The sequence below is a fragment of the Notolepis coatsorum genome (assembly GCF_963971535.1).
Source record: "Notolepis coatsorum genome assembly, chromosome: 6".
Taxonomy (NCBI): Eukaryota; Metazoa; Chordata; class Actinopteri; order Aulopiformes; family Paralepididae; genus Notolepis; species Notolepis coatsorum.
In genome coordinates, this window is record NC_140170.1 from 60299163 (window position 1) to 60319487 (window position 20325).

Below are 20325 nucleotides of genomic sequence, written 5' to 3' on the forward strand. Positions count from 1 at the left end.
AGTTACTCTGAGTAGATTTTCTACTTAGTATTAAGTAGATTTTTACACCAATTTGATCAAAGTAACAGTATCTTTACTTGAGTAGGATATCTTTGTACTTTTTCCACCTCTGCAAAATAGAAACTTTGTATTAGTAACAAAACAAAATACTCTTTAGCAAGTTTGCATATGTGTATGTTAATTTGTGTGTGTGCATGTGCATGTGTGTGTGCAAGCGCATGGAGGTGTTTTGCAAATAATGTGACTCAGATCAGTTTTTTTCATGGCACAAAATACATTGAATCTGATCTTTTCAATTCTGATTTGGGCCACTTTCATAATTATGTGGTCCTAAATCCGATACAGGTCTGATTTTTCTTTTTTAATGCGACCTCAGTCTGAACAGTCCTGCGCTGGTGGGAGTCACTCTGTGTCAATCTGCTCAATAATTAGCTGGTCTCCACTGCACATCAACTTAAACATAAATTGTGACTTCAGTGTCCTCCATGTTTACTTTCATCTTCGTTATTGTTCAGTGACCAGTTCACACTGGAATCTGATATTGGCCACATTATAAATTATGTCAACAGCCAAACACACTTTTTTTTATCAGAATTGAGCACTAAGGCTTGCAGTGTGAATGTAGCCTATATGTGCGTGTATAAGGAGGAAAGTGCCTGGGTGTGTTTTATGCATAGCGTGGGCGGTGATGATGATGATGATGATAGAAACCGCTGTGGCGCATACAGTTGAATGCTGGTATTACACTCATTGAGGGACACGAAGAAGTCAAGTCCGATGGGATTTGGGAATCTCAAATACAAATCGGGATTGGAATAAAAAATGCATTTATATTAAACAATACAGAATATACAGCACTTCTTGGGGTTTGTAGGGTAAGCACTTATTCCCTCCCCCCTGAACATTTATGGAGATGTATGGGCCTTTTAAGTCAGTGATAAAAGTGTCTTTCAAGGATAAGTGAGCTCCTGCACTGATTATTATAGTTCAATATTCAATATTTGATCACCAAAACCCCCCAAAAAGCATAAAAAGCCCCCCCCCCCCCACCTGAAAAAGGCCCTTAAAAATTGGGCTTGCACGCTACGCGCGCTCGGTTAAAACACACACAGTTATAGTGCCCTTTTCAGCCTTTGAGCACCTGCCCCTCTAAAGTCCTGTGCACGTCCCTGGTTGGATGGTCTTCTCCGGTTGAAAGGCATAACCATCATTGGTATTTGTTTGTTTTTAAAGCCCTCATAGGTAAACGTCCCTCTTACATCACATCACTGTTGGAATGGAATCTTGGAACCTATTCTACATGTTCAAATGACTGGTTGGTTCTTAGAGTTCCTCTAGTTTGCACTGAACTAGGAGAAACAAAAAATGTCCTTTGATGCTTCCAACACATGGAATGCCCTCCAACTGACTCTGAAGGTTCTTCCTTCTGCATTTAAAAGTATGATCCCCGACCACCGTGTGTCGACTTGTAACTGTCTTAGCTGATTTTTTATTGTTTATTCTTATTCATTGTGCCTATATGTATGAAATTACTGATAAACTGTGTCTTAGTTTTGTAAGCTTGTCATCGCTGTATATGAGGGTAACCTCAGTGTGAATGAATGAATTAATGAATAATGAATGAATGAATGAATGAATGAATGAATGAATGAATGAATGAATGAATGAATGAATGAATGAATGAATGAATGAATGAATGAATGAATGAATGAATGAATGAAAACTTTATTTAACAGATTGCAGAATGGGTACAATACAGTACGGCTCAATACACACAATTGTTAAGGGGATGCAGACCAGAGAAAGACGTTTGTCTTGTTTACATCAGTGTCTTACGAGTTGAAATAAAGGTTTGCAATTAAATTAAGTGAATTAGTCAAGTAAGATAAGATAAGATATTCCTTTAACGATCCCCTTGGGGAAATCCAAGCGTCATAGCAGCATGGGGGAGGGGAGGTACAGGTATGGGCAGGGTAATAATCGAAAGACATAAATATAGGCAATTACAATTAGATCTGAATACAAAAACATGAGAAAAAATAAACAGTGTAAACAACATACTTAACTCTGAATATAAAAATAGGAGAAAAATATACAGTGTAAACAATAATAATGAACTCAATATAAAAATAAGACCAGTCCAGTAAGGCGAGTTGACACTGTCCTCATTCCTGAACGAGTTCCCCTTTCAACTCAGCCGACATCAGAATGACTGGCAGGCGGAGCGTCACTCGTGGCCCGCAGCTGAGAGTGCTGTGTACAGTATGTGTTATAATGAGGTGACAACCCGGAGAGCAGGTGTGATATATTAAGTGAGGGCTTTTACTGCTGGCTGTCAGGCTGGAGCCAGACCAGCCCTTATTGGACAGGCCCAGACCTGCTGATGTGCTACAGGCCTCCAATAGAGCACTCACAACACAAGCACGCACACACACACATACAAATGTTCAAATGTGTGTGTGTGTGTGTATGTATGTGTGTGTGTATGCACACACAAACACAAACACGCACACACACATACTTAATGTTCAAATGTGTGTGTGTGTGTGCATGCACACACAAACACAAACACGCACACACACATACTTAATGTTCAAATGTGTGTGTGTGTGTGTGTGTGTGCATGCACACACAAACACAAACACACACACACACATTTGAACGTTTGAATGTTCTGTTGAGGTGTTTGAATGTTTGCCGTGACGTCATCATTGGGGAGTAAGGTTACACGTTATGTATGTTAAATTATATTGATGTATGTTAAATTATATTGATCTATTATTATAGATCATGATGGATTCAGTCGGAGCCTGTCTATTTTGCTTTGTCTAATTGCAGTGTTTTATTGGTATGTTATTTATATATGTGTTTGTATGTGTTTGGTCAATATACTGTGATGAGTGTGAATGTGTATGTTTGTGTCGTCACCATGTAAGTTATTGGATCCCAGGAAGAACAGCTGCTGCTGTGCAAAAGATAATGAATGAACTGAATGAATGAACTGATGAAATGAACAAACACACACACACACACACACACACACACACACACACACACACACACACACACACACACACACACACACACACACACACACACACACACACACACACACACACACACACACACACACACACACACACACACACACACACAGCGTTTACAGTATTGGCTGGTTGCCATATGGTATTTGATCTATGTCTGACCTTTGACCCCCCCCCCAGATCCTGCTGCACCTGCAGTGCTGACCCCACCCATGAACTGCTCCACCCAATGGGAGCAGACGACACCTGCATTAAGACAGGTGAGTAGCAGCTCAGCTTACAAATCACTGAGCCAGAGAGAGGTCAGAGAGGCCGGTCAAGTTGATTCATTGTCTCCGAAAAACCAGATCCGTCAAATTATGACAGCTTTAGGTTGACCTGCAGTAAGGAGCACATCTGTTTCAACTGGTCATGCAGTCCAGGGGATACACAGGTACACGACCGGCATAAAGACTGTCAGGTTTTAAACTATGTGTATTGGTTTGACTTAATTGTCGGTTTGGTTCTTCTTATCAATCAATAGTATTATTATTGTCTGCTATGATTTTACCCTTTTTCTTATTGTCTGCATTGCTTTTATTCTGTCTATTTTATGCAAATATTATGTCTATTTTTACTGCTGTGAGGCACTTGTATGAAAGGTGCTATACAAATACAGTTATTATTATTATTTATACTATTAAATATTTTATTAATATTATTATTATATGGAGTTTAAACACCTCTTACACCTATTAGCCGAATTGTCCTATTTCATTATCTAAACGGAACACATATTCCTGTCACGTGAGTACAACGAAAATAAGTTTGCCATCCAACCAGAGTGCAAATGTAACAGTAAAGTGCAATAGTAATATACAATGTACAGGTGATTAAAGTGGGTATATCAGCTGATATATTTTGTGGATATATGAGAACTATATCAACAAAAAATATATTCATTTCGTGTGTTATTACTGGATATTGCAAACGAGTCACAGTGGAAGAGTAATATCGTGCTTTTGCCAGTGTTTTTCCTACTCTTACCGCTGCACAGAAATTAGGCATTGTCCTTCAAAAGTGGTTACCGTTGGTTACAGGGAGTTGGAAGAAAGTAAACAAACATTCCATGCTGCAGGGCCTCTAAGGTCACAGTCAAGTTCTCTGTGAGCACATTTCACAAGCCTGCAGGAACCCATTCCTTAGTTTACTTAAAACCAGGTTACTTCTCTCTCAACCCCTGAAAAGTCGACCCTTTTGAAGATACAAGGTCTTCCGGCCAGCAGCGGTGGTGATGTCACAGGGAAACAGGGGAAATGGCCGTTAAAATGCACAGGGGGGCAGTAGACCCGACTCCTCGGCTTCCACTTCAGCACTAACGATGATGTCATCTGCATTCCAGAGCGTCTACAGAGGGCGGTGGAGGGGCGAGCTGCCTCCGACGAGGAAGAGGAGGAGAGGGGGAAGAGCGAGGATAGGGGGAAAGAAGAGAGGAGGAGAGAGGAGGGGCAGTGCTGCCTGATGGAGGCCAAGAAGCTTATTGGCCGACTTCACAGCTGCTCCAAAGGGTTAGTTAGTAAAACTGTCACGTTTCCCACAACATGTATCCACCTGGAATGCTGTGTGATTTTCTGTTCCGTTAAAACGCATTGTAGCTTTGTTTTGAAAAGCACAAATAAATACAATTATTATTATTATTATTATTATTATTATATTCATAGTATTTATACACATAAGCAAGATCGATATATATATATATATCTTGGTTGCAAACAACAGGTGATTGTAATCAAATAGCAGGTGATTATCATAGATTAGATTAGATTAGATTCAAATGTATTGTCATTATACAGCACGTATAAAAGAAAATAAGCTTGCCATCCAACCAGAGTGCAAATGTAAAGTGCAATAGTAATATACAATGTACAGGTGATTAAACTGGGTATAAAATAATATATAGATTAGTACTATATATATATATATACCCCAGGAAGACTAGCTGGTTGATATGGCACCAGCTAATGGGGATCCTTAATAAAATCAAAATCAAAATCAAATCAAATCAAATCAAAACTCATATTTCTACCTGTGCCTGCCCTCCTCCCCCAGGTGTCAGAACCCTGCGATCCATCACCTCCTTCTCTCCCAAGGCCATCTCCATGACAACAGCATCACCAGGACCTCCAAGGACTGCAGAGGGAGGGGCCACAAGGGACACAACCAGCTGGAAGACAGAGGCAGTGAACTGGAGAAGGTGGGGAGTGACTGAGTGACTGATTGAGTGAGTGAGTGAGTGAGTGAGTGAGTGAGTGAGTGAGTGAGTGAGTGAGTGAGTGAGTGAGTGAGTGAGTGAGTGAGTGAGTGAGTGAGTGAGTGAGTGAGTGAGTGAGTGAGTGAGTGAGAAGGTGAGTGAGTGAGTGAGTGAGTGAGTGAGTGAGTGAGTGAGTGAGTGAGTGAGTGAGTGAGTGAGTGAGTGAGTGAGTGAGTGAGTGCACCTTGTGTCTCCATGAGTACACTTTTAAAGGGATAGTCCACATATTTCAGAAGGCTGATCCCAAAGTCGTTCGAGTCACTTGCGTCAACCTTGTGGTGTTTGAGATATTTGAGAGAGACATTTTTGAAACTCATTGTACATTTTACATTCACATTTAGTCATTTAGCCGATCATTTTATCCAAAGCTCTATCAATTGTGAACAACAAGTCAGCAGGAGGTGTACATCTCTGGCAGCTAAGGGTCAGTGGTATTGGTCATCAAACAGTGTTGAACTGAGTGTTACACTCTTGAGTGCATAGTAGTATAGACATATTAGCATGATAGGTAGTACTATAAGTAATTAAGTATAGTAGCATAGTACATGATAGTAGTATAGACATAGTAGATAATAGTAAAAGACAGATTATTTTCAGCTATTGTTTGAAGAAGTGTGTTTTTAGTTGACGGCGGAAAATCGGGCGGGTTTCGGCTGTCCTGACTGTGGTGGGGGACTGTCCTGACTCATGTTCACATTTATGAATGAATCAATTAATTCCCGCGTTCCTTCTGTCCCGTGTGTCACAGAGGGGTGAGGGGGCGGAGCTGCAGACAGAGAGAGTGGATCTGTCTCTACTGGAGGAGAAGCTCACAGACGCCCTCAGTCTCCTGCTGCAGCTACGCAACAAGGTACACCTGCCCCCACACGCCCCACTGTGAGCTGGGACACACAACAGCCAGCAGGGACACACCCAGAGAGACATACTGTTGACACACACACACACACACACACACACACACACACACACACACACACACACACACACACACACACACACACACACACACACACACACACACACACACACACACACACACACACACACACACACACACACACACACACACACACACACACACACACACACACACACACACACACACACACACACACACACACACACACACACACACACACACACACACACAGCGACAGTGGCTCAGGAGGTAGAGCAGTCGTCTGGCAATCCGGAGGTTCCCGGTTCGATTCCCGCTCCTCCCGGGCAGCGTGTCAATGTGTCCTTGAGCAAGACACTTAACCCCTAATTGCTCCTGATGAGCAGGTTGGCACCTTGCATGGTTGCCTCCGCCATCGGTGTGTGAATGTGTGAGTGAGTGGATACAAATGTGAGGAACAAATTGTTAAGCGCTTTGGATAAAAGCGCTATATAAATGCAGCCATTTACCATTTACACACACACACACGCGCGCGCGCACACGCACACACAGAGCATAGTAAAGTATCCCACAGTTGAGCTAAACATAACCCATTTGATAATTTCAGCTCTGTGATGCCATCTAGTGTTTATATACTGTACCTGTGCTGTCTCTCTCTGTCTCTTTCTTTATTAAATGATCAGTTTCTTTCTTTCTTTCTTTCTTTCTTTCTTTCTTTCTTTCTTTCTTTCTTTCTTTCTTTCTTTCTTTCTTTCTTTCTTTCTTTCTTTCTTTCTTTCTTTCTTTCTTTCTTTCTTTCTTTCTTTCTTTCTTTCTCTCCCACTTTCTCTCCCAGAATGTGTCTCGGAGGGCCCTGGGGAAGATTCTGTTGGACACTCTAGATGTGTGTACTAGGAGTGGACATGGTAAGATTCTGTTGGACACTCTAGATGTGTGTACTAGGAGTGAACATGGTAAGATTCTGTTGGACACTCTAGATGTGTGTACTAGGAGTGGACATGGTAAGATTCTGTTGGGCACTCTAGATGTGTGTACTAGGAGTGGACATGGTAAGATTCTGTTGGACACTCTGTCTAGATGAATTATGAAAGTGGCCCAAATCTGAATAGGAAAGATCAGATTCCATGTGATTTGTATCCTGTCCACACTGTTATGAGAAAAACAGAACTGAGAGTCACATATGACCAAGAAAATCTGATTTGGGCCACTTTCCCCTGCAGTGTGAACGTAGCCTTATAGTCCTGATTGTGCCGATGTGCCCCTGAGCAAGGCACCAGTAGAGTTGTACTGGGCAGCTCCAGGGTGTGAATGTGTGTAGAACAGTTTTGTGTACTGTAAATGTGTGTGTGTGGTGCGGCTGGGTAGGGTTGAGGCACTCGCCTATACCACCGCAGAGATCCGGGTAAAATTCCCGGCAGCGGTACCTCCGGCTTGGTCAGTCGTCCCTACCTACCAACACAACTGTCAGTGTTTGCGGCTGGGAAGCCAGTGGAGGTACGAGTCCTGGTCGTTGCAACAGCTACTGTTCAGCAAGGAGTAGGGCAGCGTGTGGTAGTCTACACCCTCCCCAGACCCCAGACCGACAGGAGGGCAGCGTGTGGTAGTCTACACCCTCCCCAGACCACAGACCGACAGTAGGGCAGTGTGTGGTAGTCTACACCCTCCCCAGACCACAGACCGACAGGAGGGCAGTGTGTGGTAGTCTACACCCTCCCCATACCGACAGTAGGGCAGTGTGTGGTAGTCTACACCCTCCCCAGACCACAGACCGACAGTAGGGCAGCGTGTGGTAGTCTACACCATCCCCAGACCGACAGTAGGGCAGCGCGTGGTAGTCTACAGACCCCAGACTGACAGTAGGGCAGCGTGTGATAGTCTACAACCTCCACAGACCGACAGTAGGGCAGTGTGTGGTAGTCTACACCCTCCCCAGACCACAGACCGACAGGATGGCAGCATGTGGTAGTCTACACCCTCCCCAGACCGACAGTAGGGCAGCGTGTGGTAGTCTACACCCTCCCCAGACCCCAGACCGACAGGAGGGCAGCGTGTGGTAGTCTACACCCTCCCCAGACCCCAGACCGACAGGAGGGCAGCGTGTGGTAGTCTACACCCTCCCCAGACCCCAGACCGACAGGAGGGCAGCGTGTGGTAGGCTACAGACCCCAGACTGACATCTTTGTAAATTTGTAAATCTGGTATGTCATAAATGTATAGATGTAGCAGTACTGTCTATATGTCATGTATGTCATGTATGTTATGATGAATTGAAAATGGGGGACCCTGATGTAAACAAGATGAAAGTATTTCTCTGGTCTGCATCCCCTTAACAATTGTGTGTATTGAGCCGTACTGTACTGTACCCATTCTGCAATCTGTTAATAAAATTTTCAATCGACCAATCAATCAGACAGTAGGGCAGCTTGTGGTAGTCTACAGACCCCGGACTGACAGGAGGGCAGTGTGTGGTAGTCTACAGACCCGGACTGACAGGAGGGCAGCGTGTGGTAGTCTACACCCTCCCCAGACCCCAGACCGAGAGGAGGGCAGCGTGTGGTAGTCTACACCCTCCCCAGACCACAGACCGACAGGAGGGCAGCGTGTGGTAGTCTACACCCTCTCCAGACCACAGACCGACAGGAGGGCAGCGTGTGGTAGTCTACACCCTCCCCAGACCCCAGACCGACAGGAGGGCAGCGTGTGGTAGGCTACAGACCCCAGACTGACATCTTTGTAAATTTGTAAATCTGGTATGTCATAAATGTATAGATGTAGCAGTACTGTCTATATGTCATGTATGTCATGTATGTTATGATGAATTGAAAATGGGGGACCCTGATGTAAACAAGATGAAAGTATTTCTCTGGTCTGCATCCCCTTAACAATTGTGTGTATTGAGCCGTACTGTACTGTACCCATTCTGCAATCTGTTAATAAAATTTTCAATCGACCAATCAATCAGACAGTAGGGCAGCTTGTGGTAGTCTACAGACCCCGGACTGACAGGAGGGCAGTGTGTGGTAGTCTACAGACCCGGACTGACAGGAGGGCAGCGTGTGGTAGTCTACACCCTCCCCAGACCCCAGACCGAGAGGAGGGCAGCGTGTGGTAGTCTACACCCTCCCCAGACCACAGACCGACAGGAGGGCAGCGTGTGGTAGTCTACACCCTCTCCAGACCACAGACCGACAGGAGGGCAGCGTGTGGTAGTCTACACCCTCCCCAGACCGACAGTAGGGCTGCGCAACGACCATGGGGTAATTGGCATAACGACTAACCTGGGGGATGAGAGGAAAGGCTAATATATATATATATATATATAAATGTGTGCGTATGTGTGTAGCAGGATGTTGCTGAACAAGTCCATTCATGCTCAGTAAATGGTCCCTTAGTTAAATTAATGAAGTCAGTCATCAGCTTTGTACAAAGTATATTTAACAAGAATTTAAGAAATGTCAAGGCCCAGGGCTTATTTCCAAAAATAGGAGAAGAGAAACATGTAGAGGCAATGGTTTGACAGATTTGACCTCCAGGCAGTAGTATGCAATAAAGTTCATTGACTGACTACTATACGAAAAATCGTACTTACCTGTACCCTCAGCTGCCAGAGTTGTGCCCTTCATGCTGACTGGTTGTACAGAACGTTGGATAAAAGCGTCAGCTAAATGACTAAATGTAAAAGTGAAAGTAAATGTATACAGTCAGTGATCGTATACAAAATAGAAGACTACATTTTTTTTTAAATGTATGTACTATACATAAAGCTGCGTCCAGCTTTGTTTGGTGTGTGAGCTAGGTGAACCTGAGAATGAGGTTCATTTTTTGTTTTACTGTCTGGTTTAAAAGGTTGTGAAAGGATGTACTATTTAGTAAAATGTTGATTTTCTTGAGCTGGATTAATATGAACATGAGTTGTGCTTCAGGAAGGGAACCTTTTTTGTAGCAGATTTTATTTGCCAAGTTTGGGAGAGAAGACAGAATACTTTGTTTAAGCTGTAATCTGTATTTAGATTTTTATTTATTTAACCTTTATTTATCCAGGCAAGCAATTAAGAACAAATTAAATGAAGATTTCAAGATAATGAAATGTAATGTGTATTGTAATAATGGAACACTGCAACAGTATTTTTGGTGTCTTATAAACCCATGAGTTGGGCACTTTGTGTGCATGACATGCAAATAAAATGATCAATCATATATATATATATATATATATATATATATATATATATATATATAAGATAAGATACTCCTTTATTGATCCCCATGGGGGACCCTGATGTAAACAAGACAAACGTCTTTCTCTGGTCTGCATCCCCTTAACAATTGTGTGTATTGAGCCGTACTGTATTGTACCCATTCTGCAATCTGTTAAATAAATTCATTCATTCATTCATTCATTCATTCATTCATTCATTCATTCATTCATTCATTCATTCATTCATTCATTCATTCATTCATTCATTCATTCATTCATTCATTGGGTAAATTCAGGAAATTAAAATATGTATATAAAGTCTGAGTCAGAGAAATTGAGACCTGATTGGTTAATATGTCTCCAGGTCCCTCCCAGGTGCTGCAGGTGGCTGATGCACTCTGTGTCCAGCTGTCGTCCAATGAGCTGCTGCGAGATGGAATCAACGATGGAGGAAGGAGAGATGGGGGGAGAGACAGGGGAGAGATATCAACGGCCGCCTCTTCAGGCCGCCAGAGCTCCACCAGCAACCCCCTCGTCATCTCCTGTTAACGGACCAGCCCCCCCCCCCCCCCCCCACATCTATTCAGCTGTTAGCATGGCACTTACTATACCGACCAGTAAACTGTGTACTGCACATACAAATCACTGTGTTTGTTTCACAGATACTTAAAATCTATTTTATGTATTTAAAGATTCATTTTATTTACTTAATTATATCTAACTGTTATCTATTTAATTCTATTGATGTGGTGTTTTGGGAACACTTTACTTGAACAAAATAATGATTAACTACTAGGGTGGGGTACCGTTCACTTTTGAACCGATACCGGTACCAGTACCAGTTTCTGGAATTCGGTATCGGTACCTACCTACCCAACGGTACCTTTTTTTTACCTGTATTTTTTTATTGTTTATTATAAAAAAAAATAAGCCCTCAACTTCTCAATTTCAAATTGTTATTTATTTAGAACATTTGGAAATGTATTGTTGTACTTGTAACACACCACACAAAATAAATCACATGATCATGTATTATGTTTTAAAATTTTTAAATATCAACATTATCTGGCCATCCTCTGTAAATATTATATATATATATATATATATATATATATATATATATATATATATATATATATATATATATATATATATATATATATATATATAAGGCTCCCTCTCAGGGACATGCACATGACTTTAGAGGGGCAGGTGCTCAAAGGCTGAAAAGGGCACTATACCTGTGTGTGTTTTAACCGAGCGCGCGTAGCGCGCAAGCCCCCATTTTTAAGGGCCGTTTTCGGGCGGGGGGGCCCCCTTTTTATGCTTTTTGGGGGCTTTTGGTGATCAAATATTGAATATTGAACTATAATAATCAGTGCAGGAGCTCACTTATCCTTGAAAGACACTTTTATCACTGACTTAAAAGGCCCATACATCTCCATAAATGTTCAGGGCGGAGGGAATAAGTGCTTACCCTACAGACCCCAAGAAGTGCTGTATATTCTGTATTGTTTAATATAAATGCATTTTTTATTCCAATCCCGATTTGTATTTGAGATCCCCAAATCCCATCGGACTTGACTTCTTCGTGTCCCTCAATGAGTGTAATACCAGCATTCAACTGTATGCGCCACAGCGGTTTCTATCATCATCATCATCACCACCCACGCTATGCATAAATATAGGTCCGCGAAGAGGCACGCTGAGGAGGCCGTGCAAACTGCAATGGAATATGGGGCATCTCTCTCTCTTTACCTAATATTTTGATTCTATCCTGACATTTTTCAGTTGGAAGGGCAGTCTATATGCGTAACGACAAAATATATATATTTTTTTAAAGGGCACTTTTTTTATGAGGCTCAAAAAGGCAGGTGCTCAAGCACCCCTTGGGCTCTATGTGTGCACGTGCCTGGTCCCTCTTATATAGTATACTACACTCTTATACTAAGGTACCAAAATGTGGTACCGATTGATCTAGCGTGAATCCGTACTCGGTAGTACCAATGTAATTCGGAGTTTGGTACCCAACCCTATTAACTATCTAAGAACTAATGAGGACCTACGTATATTTTAACACAGAGTAGGGGCAAATATTATTTAACCGTTAGTTAACTTTTATTAATAGAGGTAGAAGCAGGTATAAAATGGGGCTTTGTAAATCAAAAGGATACTTCATTACTGGAATGTGTCATTCGGAAGCCATAAGTAGACGCCATTCTGGAAGGACTTCCTGCACTGAGAAGTCCGGTTTGATATTTGAGTGAGATATACAGTAGTAATTTGTTCCTACTGTACTGTAGGTACTTAATCATTATAATTGTCCCAGCTACAGTAAAGTGTTACCAATGTTTTTTTCTAAGTTCCATGACTCCATTTCAAACCCTCTCAGTTGTTGACTGTCTTGGAGAAATATAAGTCAACTGTTTTGGAGGAATAAATGGAATGTTAAATGGACTGCATTTATATAGAGCATTTATAAAGAGCTTTTATCCAAAGCACTTTACAACTTATGCCTCACATTTGACCCATTCACTCACACATTCACACACCGACAGCGGAGGTGACCATACAAGGTGCCAACCTGCTCATCAGGAGCAGTTAGAGGTTCAGTGTCTTGCTCAAGGACACTTCGACACGCTGCCCGGGAGGAGCCAAGAATGCTCTTCTGATCTTACAGTATGTGATGTGTGTGTGTGTCAGTGTGTGCGTGTGTGTTTGTGTGTCAGTGTCTGTGTGTGTCTCAGTGTGTGTGTGTGTCTCAGTGTGTGTGTGTGTGTCTCAGTGTGTGTGTGTGTGTGTGTGTGTGTGTGTGTGTGTGTGTGTGTGTGTGTGTGTGTGTTTGTGTGTGTGTGTGAGAGAGAGAACATTGAATCTTGACACACTCACACTGACATTTGTTAAAGGAACACACCAACATCATGGGAAATGTACTTGCCGTCTACTCCAGAGTCAGACAAGAAGATAAACACCAATTTCCTCTCTGTGCGTTCAGTAGAAAGCTATCCAGCTCCAAGCTAGCATAGCTTAGCACAAATGAATGGAAGCAGATACGGACCACTAGCCTAGCTTAAAATTCCGAGAGAGGTGTGTTTGGCAGACAGATTAGGCTAGCTGGTTTGTAACCGCTTCTCTTCTTGTCTGACTCTGGTAAAGGCGGTATGCGCATTTCCCATAATGTTGGCATGTTCCTTTCAACGGTCCAATTTTATCCAGGGCCGTGGACATGTATTTTGGGGCTCAGGGAATAGGGTAAATTCGGGCGCCGGAATTTTAAGAGGCATACCACTTTTCTTTGATGGATACCCTGCCCCATTATAAGTGGGGATGATGGGAAACTAAAATCTATATGCAAAAAGAAAATTAAATGCTTTCCAAGAGGTCACTTCCTGTATGGCAGAGCAGAGGGGCGGGGACTTACGCCCCATTTGAACCCTATCTGTCCACACGACTGATTTCAACTACTTCAGAAATTAAGTTTTCAAACTAAAAGCAGTTCAACTACTTCAGAAATTTTGCTTTTCAAACTACAGTAAAAGTAGTTCAGATACACCAAACATTAGCTTTTCAAATTAAAAGTAGTTCAACTACATCAGCTTTTCAAACTAGAAATAGTTAAACTACATGCAGCCTTTGTAACATAAAGCCCCATAAAGATACATTACAGTGAAACCTATTCCTGTGGTTTTAAGATTTACCACAGAAATACTGTAGTGATTCACCATCATATTTATATAGTGTAACTATTATATAACTTTAATATTCCTGTGGTTTTACCATTGAAGTACTATGGCATTACTATAGTATTTGGTGTGTATAACGATGTATAATGATTGGAGGATCAAGAAAAGAGGGTGGGGTTTGAGATAGGTCAATTATAAGTTGTCTCAGAGGGGTGTCTAGCCTGTGACTGTCATCAGATGCAGGAGGTGGGGCGGTGAATAGAGCCCGCCTCCATGATACAGAGTGACTGACAAGCGTAAAAACGTGTCATATGATAATCGCTATGTCATACTATGATGCATATAGATACATAGAGATATGGTTGAAAATGGGCATTTAAAGGCAACGGCTCTCAAACCTTTTCATGCCAAATTGATACTTGAATTGGCCAAGAATCCCCCATTTGATAAGATTTTATACTAGGAACTCTCATCTGAGAAGATATATGTTGTTACATATGGTTTCATCCATAATTCCATAACTGTCTATACTGTACAGTAAGTGGAGAGATGACAGAGAGCGGGAGAGGCACGCTTCTTATACATTCACTCACTGTACTAACTTCTAGTGAAGAAAAAAGTTAAATAAAACTATTCCCTGTTTTGCCGGGGACCCTCTCAAGGACCCCTGTGGGACCCCGGACCCCACTTTGAGAACCACTGGTTTAAGACAGAAGCATGGACACCTGCCAGTGAGTGCGCTGGGAATCTGGGGGATTTACATGGAATACAAGGTGGGAAACAGACAGGGATAGAAGATGAAGATTATTTTTTTAAGAAGATTTTTCGCTCACAAAATGCGGGGCTTCTATCGATTCCTAGGGTTAAAAAGAAATCCGCTGGCCACAGAGCCTTTGTCTACCGCGCTCCCTACCTGTGGAACAAATTACCTGCCGTCATCAGGGGCGCCTGCTCTGTCGAAGCTTTTAAATCCCTGCTTAAGACCCATCTTTTCTCTCTCTCCTTCAACCTACCCTGATCCCACCTGGTCAGGGACTGACCTTTAGATTAATCTGTCTAGTTCAGTTAGGATGTCTATTTTCTCCCATCTCTGCTTTTCCGCAGCACTACAAACATGGGAACTCTCTAACCCTTGCCCCCCCCCCATCTCTCTGAGTGCCTGTCTCGTAGTGCTGACCAAGGTGATGGATGTCTCGGGGTCTTGGCCAAGATTGCAGAGACTGCTCTACATGCACCACCAAGGCCACGGATCAGCTCCTTACCGTCTTCTGTCCGTGGTCTGTCAACATGGTTTGTGGTCTGTCAACGTGGTTTCATTGCTGGGTTAAGTACTTCTATTCTATTCACATAATATGCTTACTTCATATATCTACTCTATTCACATATGCTTACCACTTGTATCTATTGCTATGTCCGCCCACTACAATCACGCGAGCTGTCTAACGCCTGTCCCGTCTCCCTGTCTCCCTGTGAGTTGCTGTCCCGGAGTGTTGACCGGAGTGTCGGACGTCCCGTGATGAAGTCCGGGAGGATGCGACCCTCTCTGCGTGCCCTCCTGTCTCCCTGTCTCCGGCGGTCTCGTAGTGGTGACCGGAGTGCTGGACGTCCCGCGATGATGTCGGGGAGGTTGCGACCCTCTCTGCGCCGCCCCCTATCTCCCTGTCTCCGGCTGTCTCGGAGCGATGACCGGAGTGTTGAACGTCCCGTGATTAAGATGGGGAGGACGCGACCCTCTTTGCGCCGCCCCTGTGCCTCAAATAGATTCGCTATCAGCTCTATCTTTAATCTTTCAAAATGTTCAGTTGCTATCGCTATCAGCTCTATCTTTAATTTTTCAAAATGTTCAGTTGCTATTGCATGCACTCATCTGTGTTTCACTACACACATGAGTGCATGCTTACCAACTGTTAGTCTGCAACACTACTATCACCGACATCTAAGAAAGGAGATCCTCCCTTGAATGGCCCTTCTAAGGTTTCTCTCCTCCACACTGCCTGTGGTGCATTTTCCCTATTTTTAGGTGTTAGTGAGTTTGTCCTTACCTTCGCGTGGGTATGTCTGGGAGTGTTTGCATTCATTAATTTATTTGCATTTATTTTAAATTTGTTGGACCTTATGGTGTTCTTGTTTTGTTCTTGACTTATTGCTATGTTTCTTCTTGACTTGTTTAAAGAAGACGTGTCCGGCCCATGGGGACATTAACGTGTGTTGTCGGGCCTTACAAATAAATTTGATTTGATTTGATTATGAACAACTATCTCACAAAAACACACACGAAAAGAAGTGATAGAAACTATCAGGGGTGTAAAGTACTTGAGTAATTGTAATTCATTACAATACTTAAAGGACGACTCCACTTTTTTTGGAAATTAGCTTATTTAACATCTTCCCTGGAGTTAGACAAGAAGATGCATACCATTTTTGTCTCTGTGCGTGCATTTTAGCTTTGGGAATAGACGCTCCGTTAGCATAGCTTAGCTTCATCACTGGAAGTGGGGGAGGACAGTAGCCTTACAGTGCCTTACAGTGTATTGCAAGGTCTGACATTGACCAAACTTGATATGCATGACCTTGGTGGGCTCTAGGTCAACTCCTGAAAAGGGGGTCAATGTCAGACCTTGCAATCAAAAGTTAGGGGGCGCACTGAAATTATGGCAAGGGTTATTAGCCCCCTAACTTTGATTGCAAAGTCTGACATTGACCCCCTTTTCAGGAGTTGACCTAGAGCCCACCAAGGTCATGCATATCAAGTTTGGTCAATGTCAGACCTTGCAATACACTGTAAGGCACTGTAAGGCTACTGTCCTCCCCCACTTCCAGTGATGAAGCTAAGCTATGCTAACGGAGCGTCTATTCCCAACGCTAAAATGCACGCACAGAGACAAAAAAGGTATGCATCTTCTTGTCTAACTCCAGGGAAGATGTTAAATAAGCTAATTTCCAAAAAAAGTGGAGTCGTCCTTTAAGTACTGTTTTGGGGGATTTGTACTTTACTCAAGTATTATTAGGCTTGTATACTTGTACTTTTACTCAATTACATTTTAGAGAAAAAAAACATACTTTTTACTCCTTACATTTAAAATGCAGACCTCGCAGGTCCAACTATTTGAATTAGTATATTTGTTTCTCTGGCCGAACTAACGTTAACGTTATTATATCCTGGGGCCGCACTTTATTTTAAAACAGCCAATAAAATCCCCATCAATGGAAATTAACCCGCCCATACCTATGCTGATTGGTCCTTGTGCAAGACTAGAAAGCGGGGATCTTTGACTGTATGCTTGTATGCCGTGACAAATAAAACTCTTGACTTGACTTGACTTTGATTAAACACCTGCTATCAGAAGAATAGACAGTCAGAAAAAAGAGTTTACTTTACATTTTTAGTAGTACATTTAAAAGTAGAAACTTTTTTACTTTTACTCAAGTGTGTTTTTAGCCAGATACTCTGACTTTTACTTGAGTATGATTTTGAGACGGTACCCATACTTTCACTTGGGTACTTTTTACACCCCTGGAAACTATACTGATGTCAGTTTAAAGGTGCTGTAAGTGTTAAATTGTTCTACATTCCAACTGCCATCACTGATTTAGTGTTTGGTCAATGGTCAGTAACATGGGTCTCCCAGTCACTCCAGTCCCTCCAGTAAACACAAAATACATTTTCTGGTATCACTTCCCACTTTATCCAATCAGGAGAAAGAACCCTAGATATTTTTACTTATTTGAAGAAATCCTGCCAAGCCAAAATGTGCTGGCAGATTATGTTGCTTGTTTCAAGGACACATTTGCTTAAACAAAGAAAAAGAAAGTTTGATTGGATGGGACCAGAATATTTGACTGCAGAGCGGAGGGACTGGGAGACCCATGTTACTGACCAGCCAATCTATATCAGTTATGGCTGTCAGAGTGTAGAGCTATTATTTTAGCATGTAGACCACTTATTTGAACAAACAAAATGTTTTACTTACCACACCATTAATTGAACAATAAACAAACGACCTGGTTTAAAGGATCATGTGCTGTGGTGTCATGGTTAAAAGAAAGGGGCAGCTGGGTTATTAGCTGGATGAAAGGAGGATGAGAGGAGGAGGAGGAGATGATCTTCTTTGTTATCATTCTGTTGGCAGGAGGACTCGTTGGTGAGGACAAAGGCCTTCAGTCATTTAGGCAAAGAATGAGATGATACACAGAGAGAGAGAGACAGACATTGTGTCAGTGAGATGGTGCCTGACAATTGCCACTATTCTTGTCGCTGACCTGACTTTAAAGGTCATTAGCGGTAAGAAGATCATTTGGAATGAGAACCGCGTAGACTCAAACCACGTTCAATTACACGGAATTAGCATGTTGGTTTCACCAACTTTTGAAGACCTTTTTAATACCAGCTTAATACCAAAAAAAAAAGCTAAATGTAATACCAATTTCACGACCATGCTATAGCAAAATAAACAAAAACACATACAGTAGCAACACTGAACTGGCGGCTGCACTTACACGCCAATTAAAATTCGTACACGTTCCACACAAGCTCTTGCCGGACACTCCAAGCTCCCAGTAGCCCGGCAAAAACGACTTGAATACAAAAACATTTCATATATTTAATATTATTTCAGCCGGGCTGCCCCCCCAAAAAATGCAATACCTTATAACTACCTATATTTAATTATTTTAAATTACTTTTTAATACATTTTAAGGCCTTAAATTGAGAATTATGAATTGAATACTTTTTAAGACTTTTTAACACCCCACAGATACACTGTACATTTAACGGTCAAGTTGGTCCCCGCTGGACTGCGACGCCGACCGTGAAATGACGTGCCGATTCCATATAAGTGACCGTGGTTTGAGTCTATATGCACAGTTTTAAATGAGCAGATCTCTCACTAAGTGGACCTTTTCCTGGCAGCAGCTATTAGGCGATTAACCCAGTGATTGTCAGAGGATCTTTAGGGGTGAACTATCAACACAGGCTTCCAACAGAGAAATACAGTTTCCTCCTCTATGGTTATTTCGTCGTAGAGCTAGTTTACACTGTTTATTTGTCCTCATATTTTCATATTCAGACTTAATTATATTGTTTACACCTTGTGTCAGCACCTCCTGGTGGTCCCCAGGTCCAGGCTAAAAACAAGGGGTGATCGAGCCTTCGAGGTGACAGCACCAAGGCTCTGGAACGCTCTCCCCCTGGACCTGCGCACTGCCCCCTCTGAAAACTCTTTTTTTTAAACAACAGGCACTCTTTCTTGTCCTCACTGTTCCTATAGTTTTGTTTTTTAATTAGTGACTGATGATTTTATCCAAATTCTTTTATTCTACTTTTTTATCTGGTTTAACTGCTGTCTGTTGTTGTTGTTGTCATTTATTTCTGAGTTTGTTTTTATATACTAAGCTGTAGTGTAAAGCACCCTGTGCATTCGTGTTGTGAAGGGTGCTATATAAATAAAAGTCATTCATTCATACACTGTTTATTTTTCTGTCAATACCACATTTTCTGTAGCGGGTGGTAGATTCCTTTTAGCGGAATGTAGAGGAAACATCGGTCCTAAAGTTCGAAAGTAGACCACTACTGCTCAACAAACACAACAGTCTTCACACAGACACAAAAAAAAACAAGTCACAAGGCCATGGAGGAATGGTACGAAATAATATAATCCTTTATTTTCCAGCAGTTTACAAGACCCATAGCTGCAGTCTCAGATAGCTTGACAGGTAGATGTCACCGTTAATCGTTGTCGCTGGGACAGAGAGCCAGAGATACAGTGTGCGGTATAGGAGTTTAGGATCCATTCTGTCCGGTACACTGCACAGTATGTCACATGCTTACTGCAGCTATACTGTCACCCCCCCCCCCCCCCCCACCCAGCAGAGATTAACATGGGTCCCTGTGGGCTCAGGGGCTCGGGTTGGAAGCACTGAGGTTAACAAGGCAGAAGGCGGCAGGGGTTTGTGGGTAAGAATGCTGTGTGTTATACTGTATACTGTAGATCGGGGGCCCGTATGTATCACATGTCTAGGATCAGCGATCGGGGTTAACAAGAACCATGTACACCCCGCTGCGATTTATGAGGCAATCTGGTCTCAGATCAGTCCTCCTCCCTTTAGATGGTTTATAAATACAGGCCCGGATCTTCTTTGTTATTGCACCTTTAGTGTCCTTTACAAGCCACGCCTCTAAGGGGCCACGGTCTGTTCAGGATCTATATTTTTC

The 20325-nt window shown here is 42.5% G+C and overlaps 1 protein-coding gene across 1 annotated transcript in view; it reads left to right on the top strand.

Moving 5' to 3' along the window:
* The window catches only part of LOC311231256 (EF-hand and coiled-coil domain-containing protein 1), a 20516-nt gene extending 9075 nt beyond the window's left edge, over nt 1-11441 (top strand). Inside the window, exons 4-9 of the mRNA XM_084317807.1 lie at nt 3225-3304; nt 4426-4591; nt 5133-5277; nt 6083-6184; nt 7068-7137; nt 10795-11441. Coding sequence (XP_084173933.1) covers nt 3225-3304; nt 4426-4591; nt 5133-5277; nt 6083-6184; nt 7068-7137; nt 10795-10979 — 748 coding nt within the window. The 3' untranslated portion in view covers nt 10980-11441. The remainder of the gene's footprint in view (nt 1-3224; nt 3305-4425; nt 4592-5132; nt 5278-6082; nt 6185-7067; nt 7138-10794) is intronic.
* The last annotated feature ends 8884 nt before the right edge of the window (nt 11442-20325 follow it).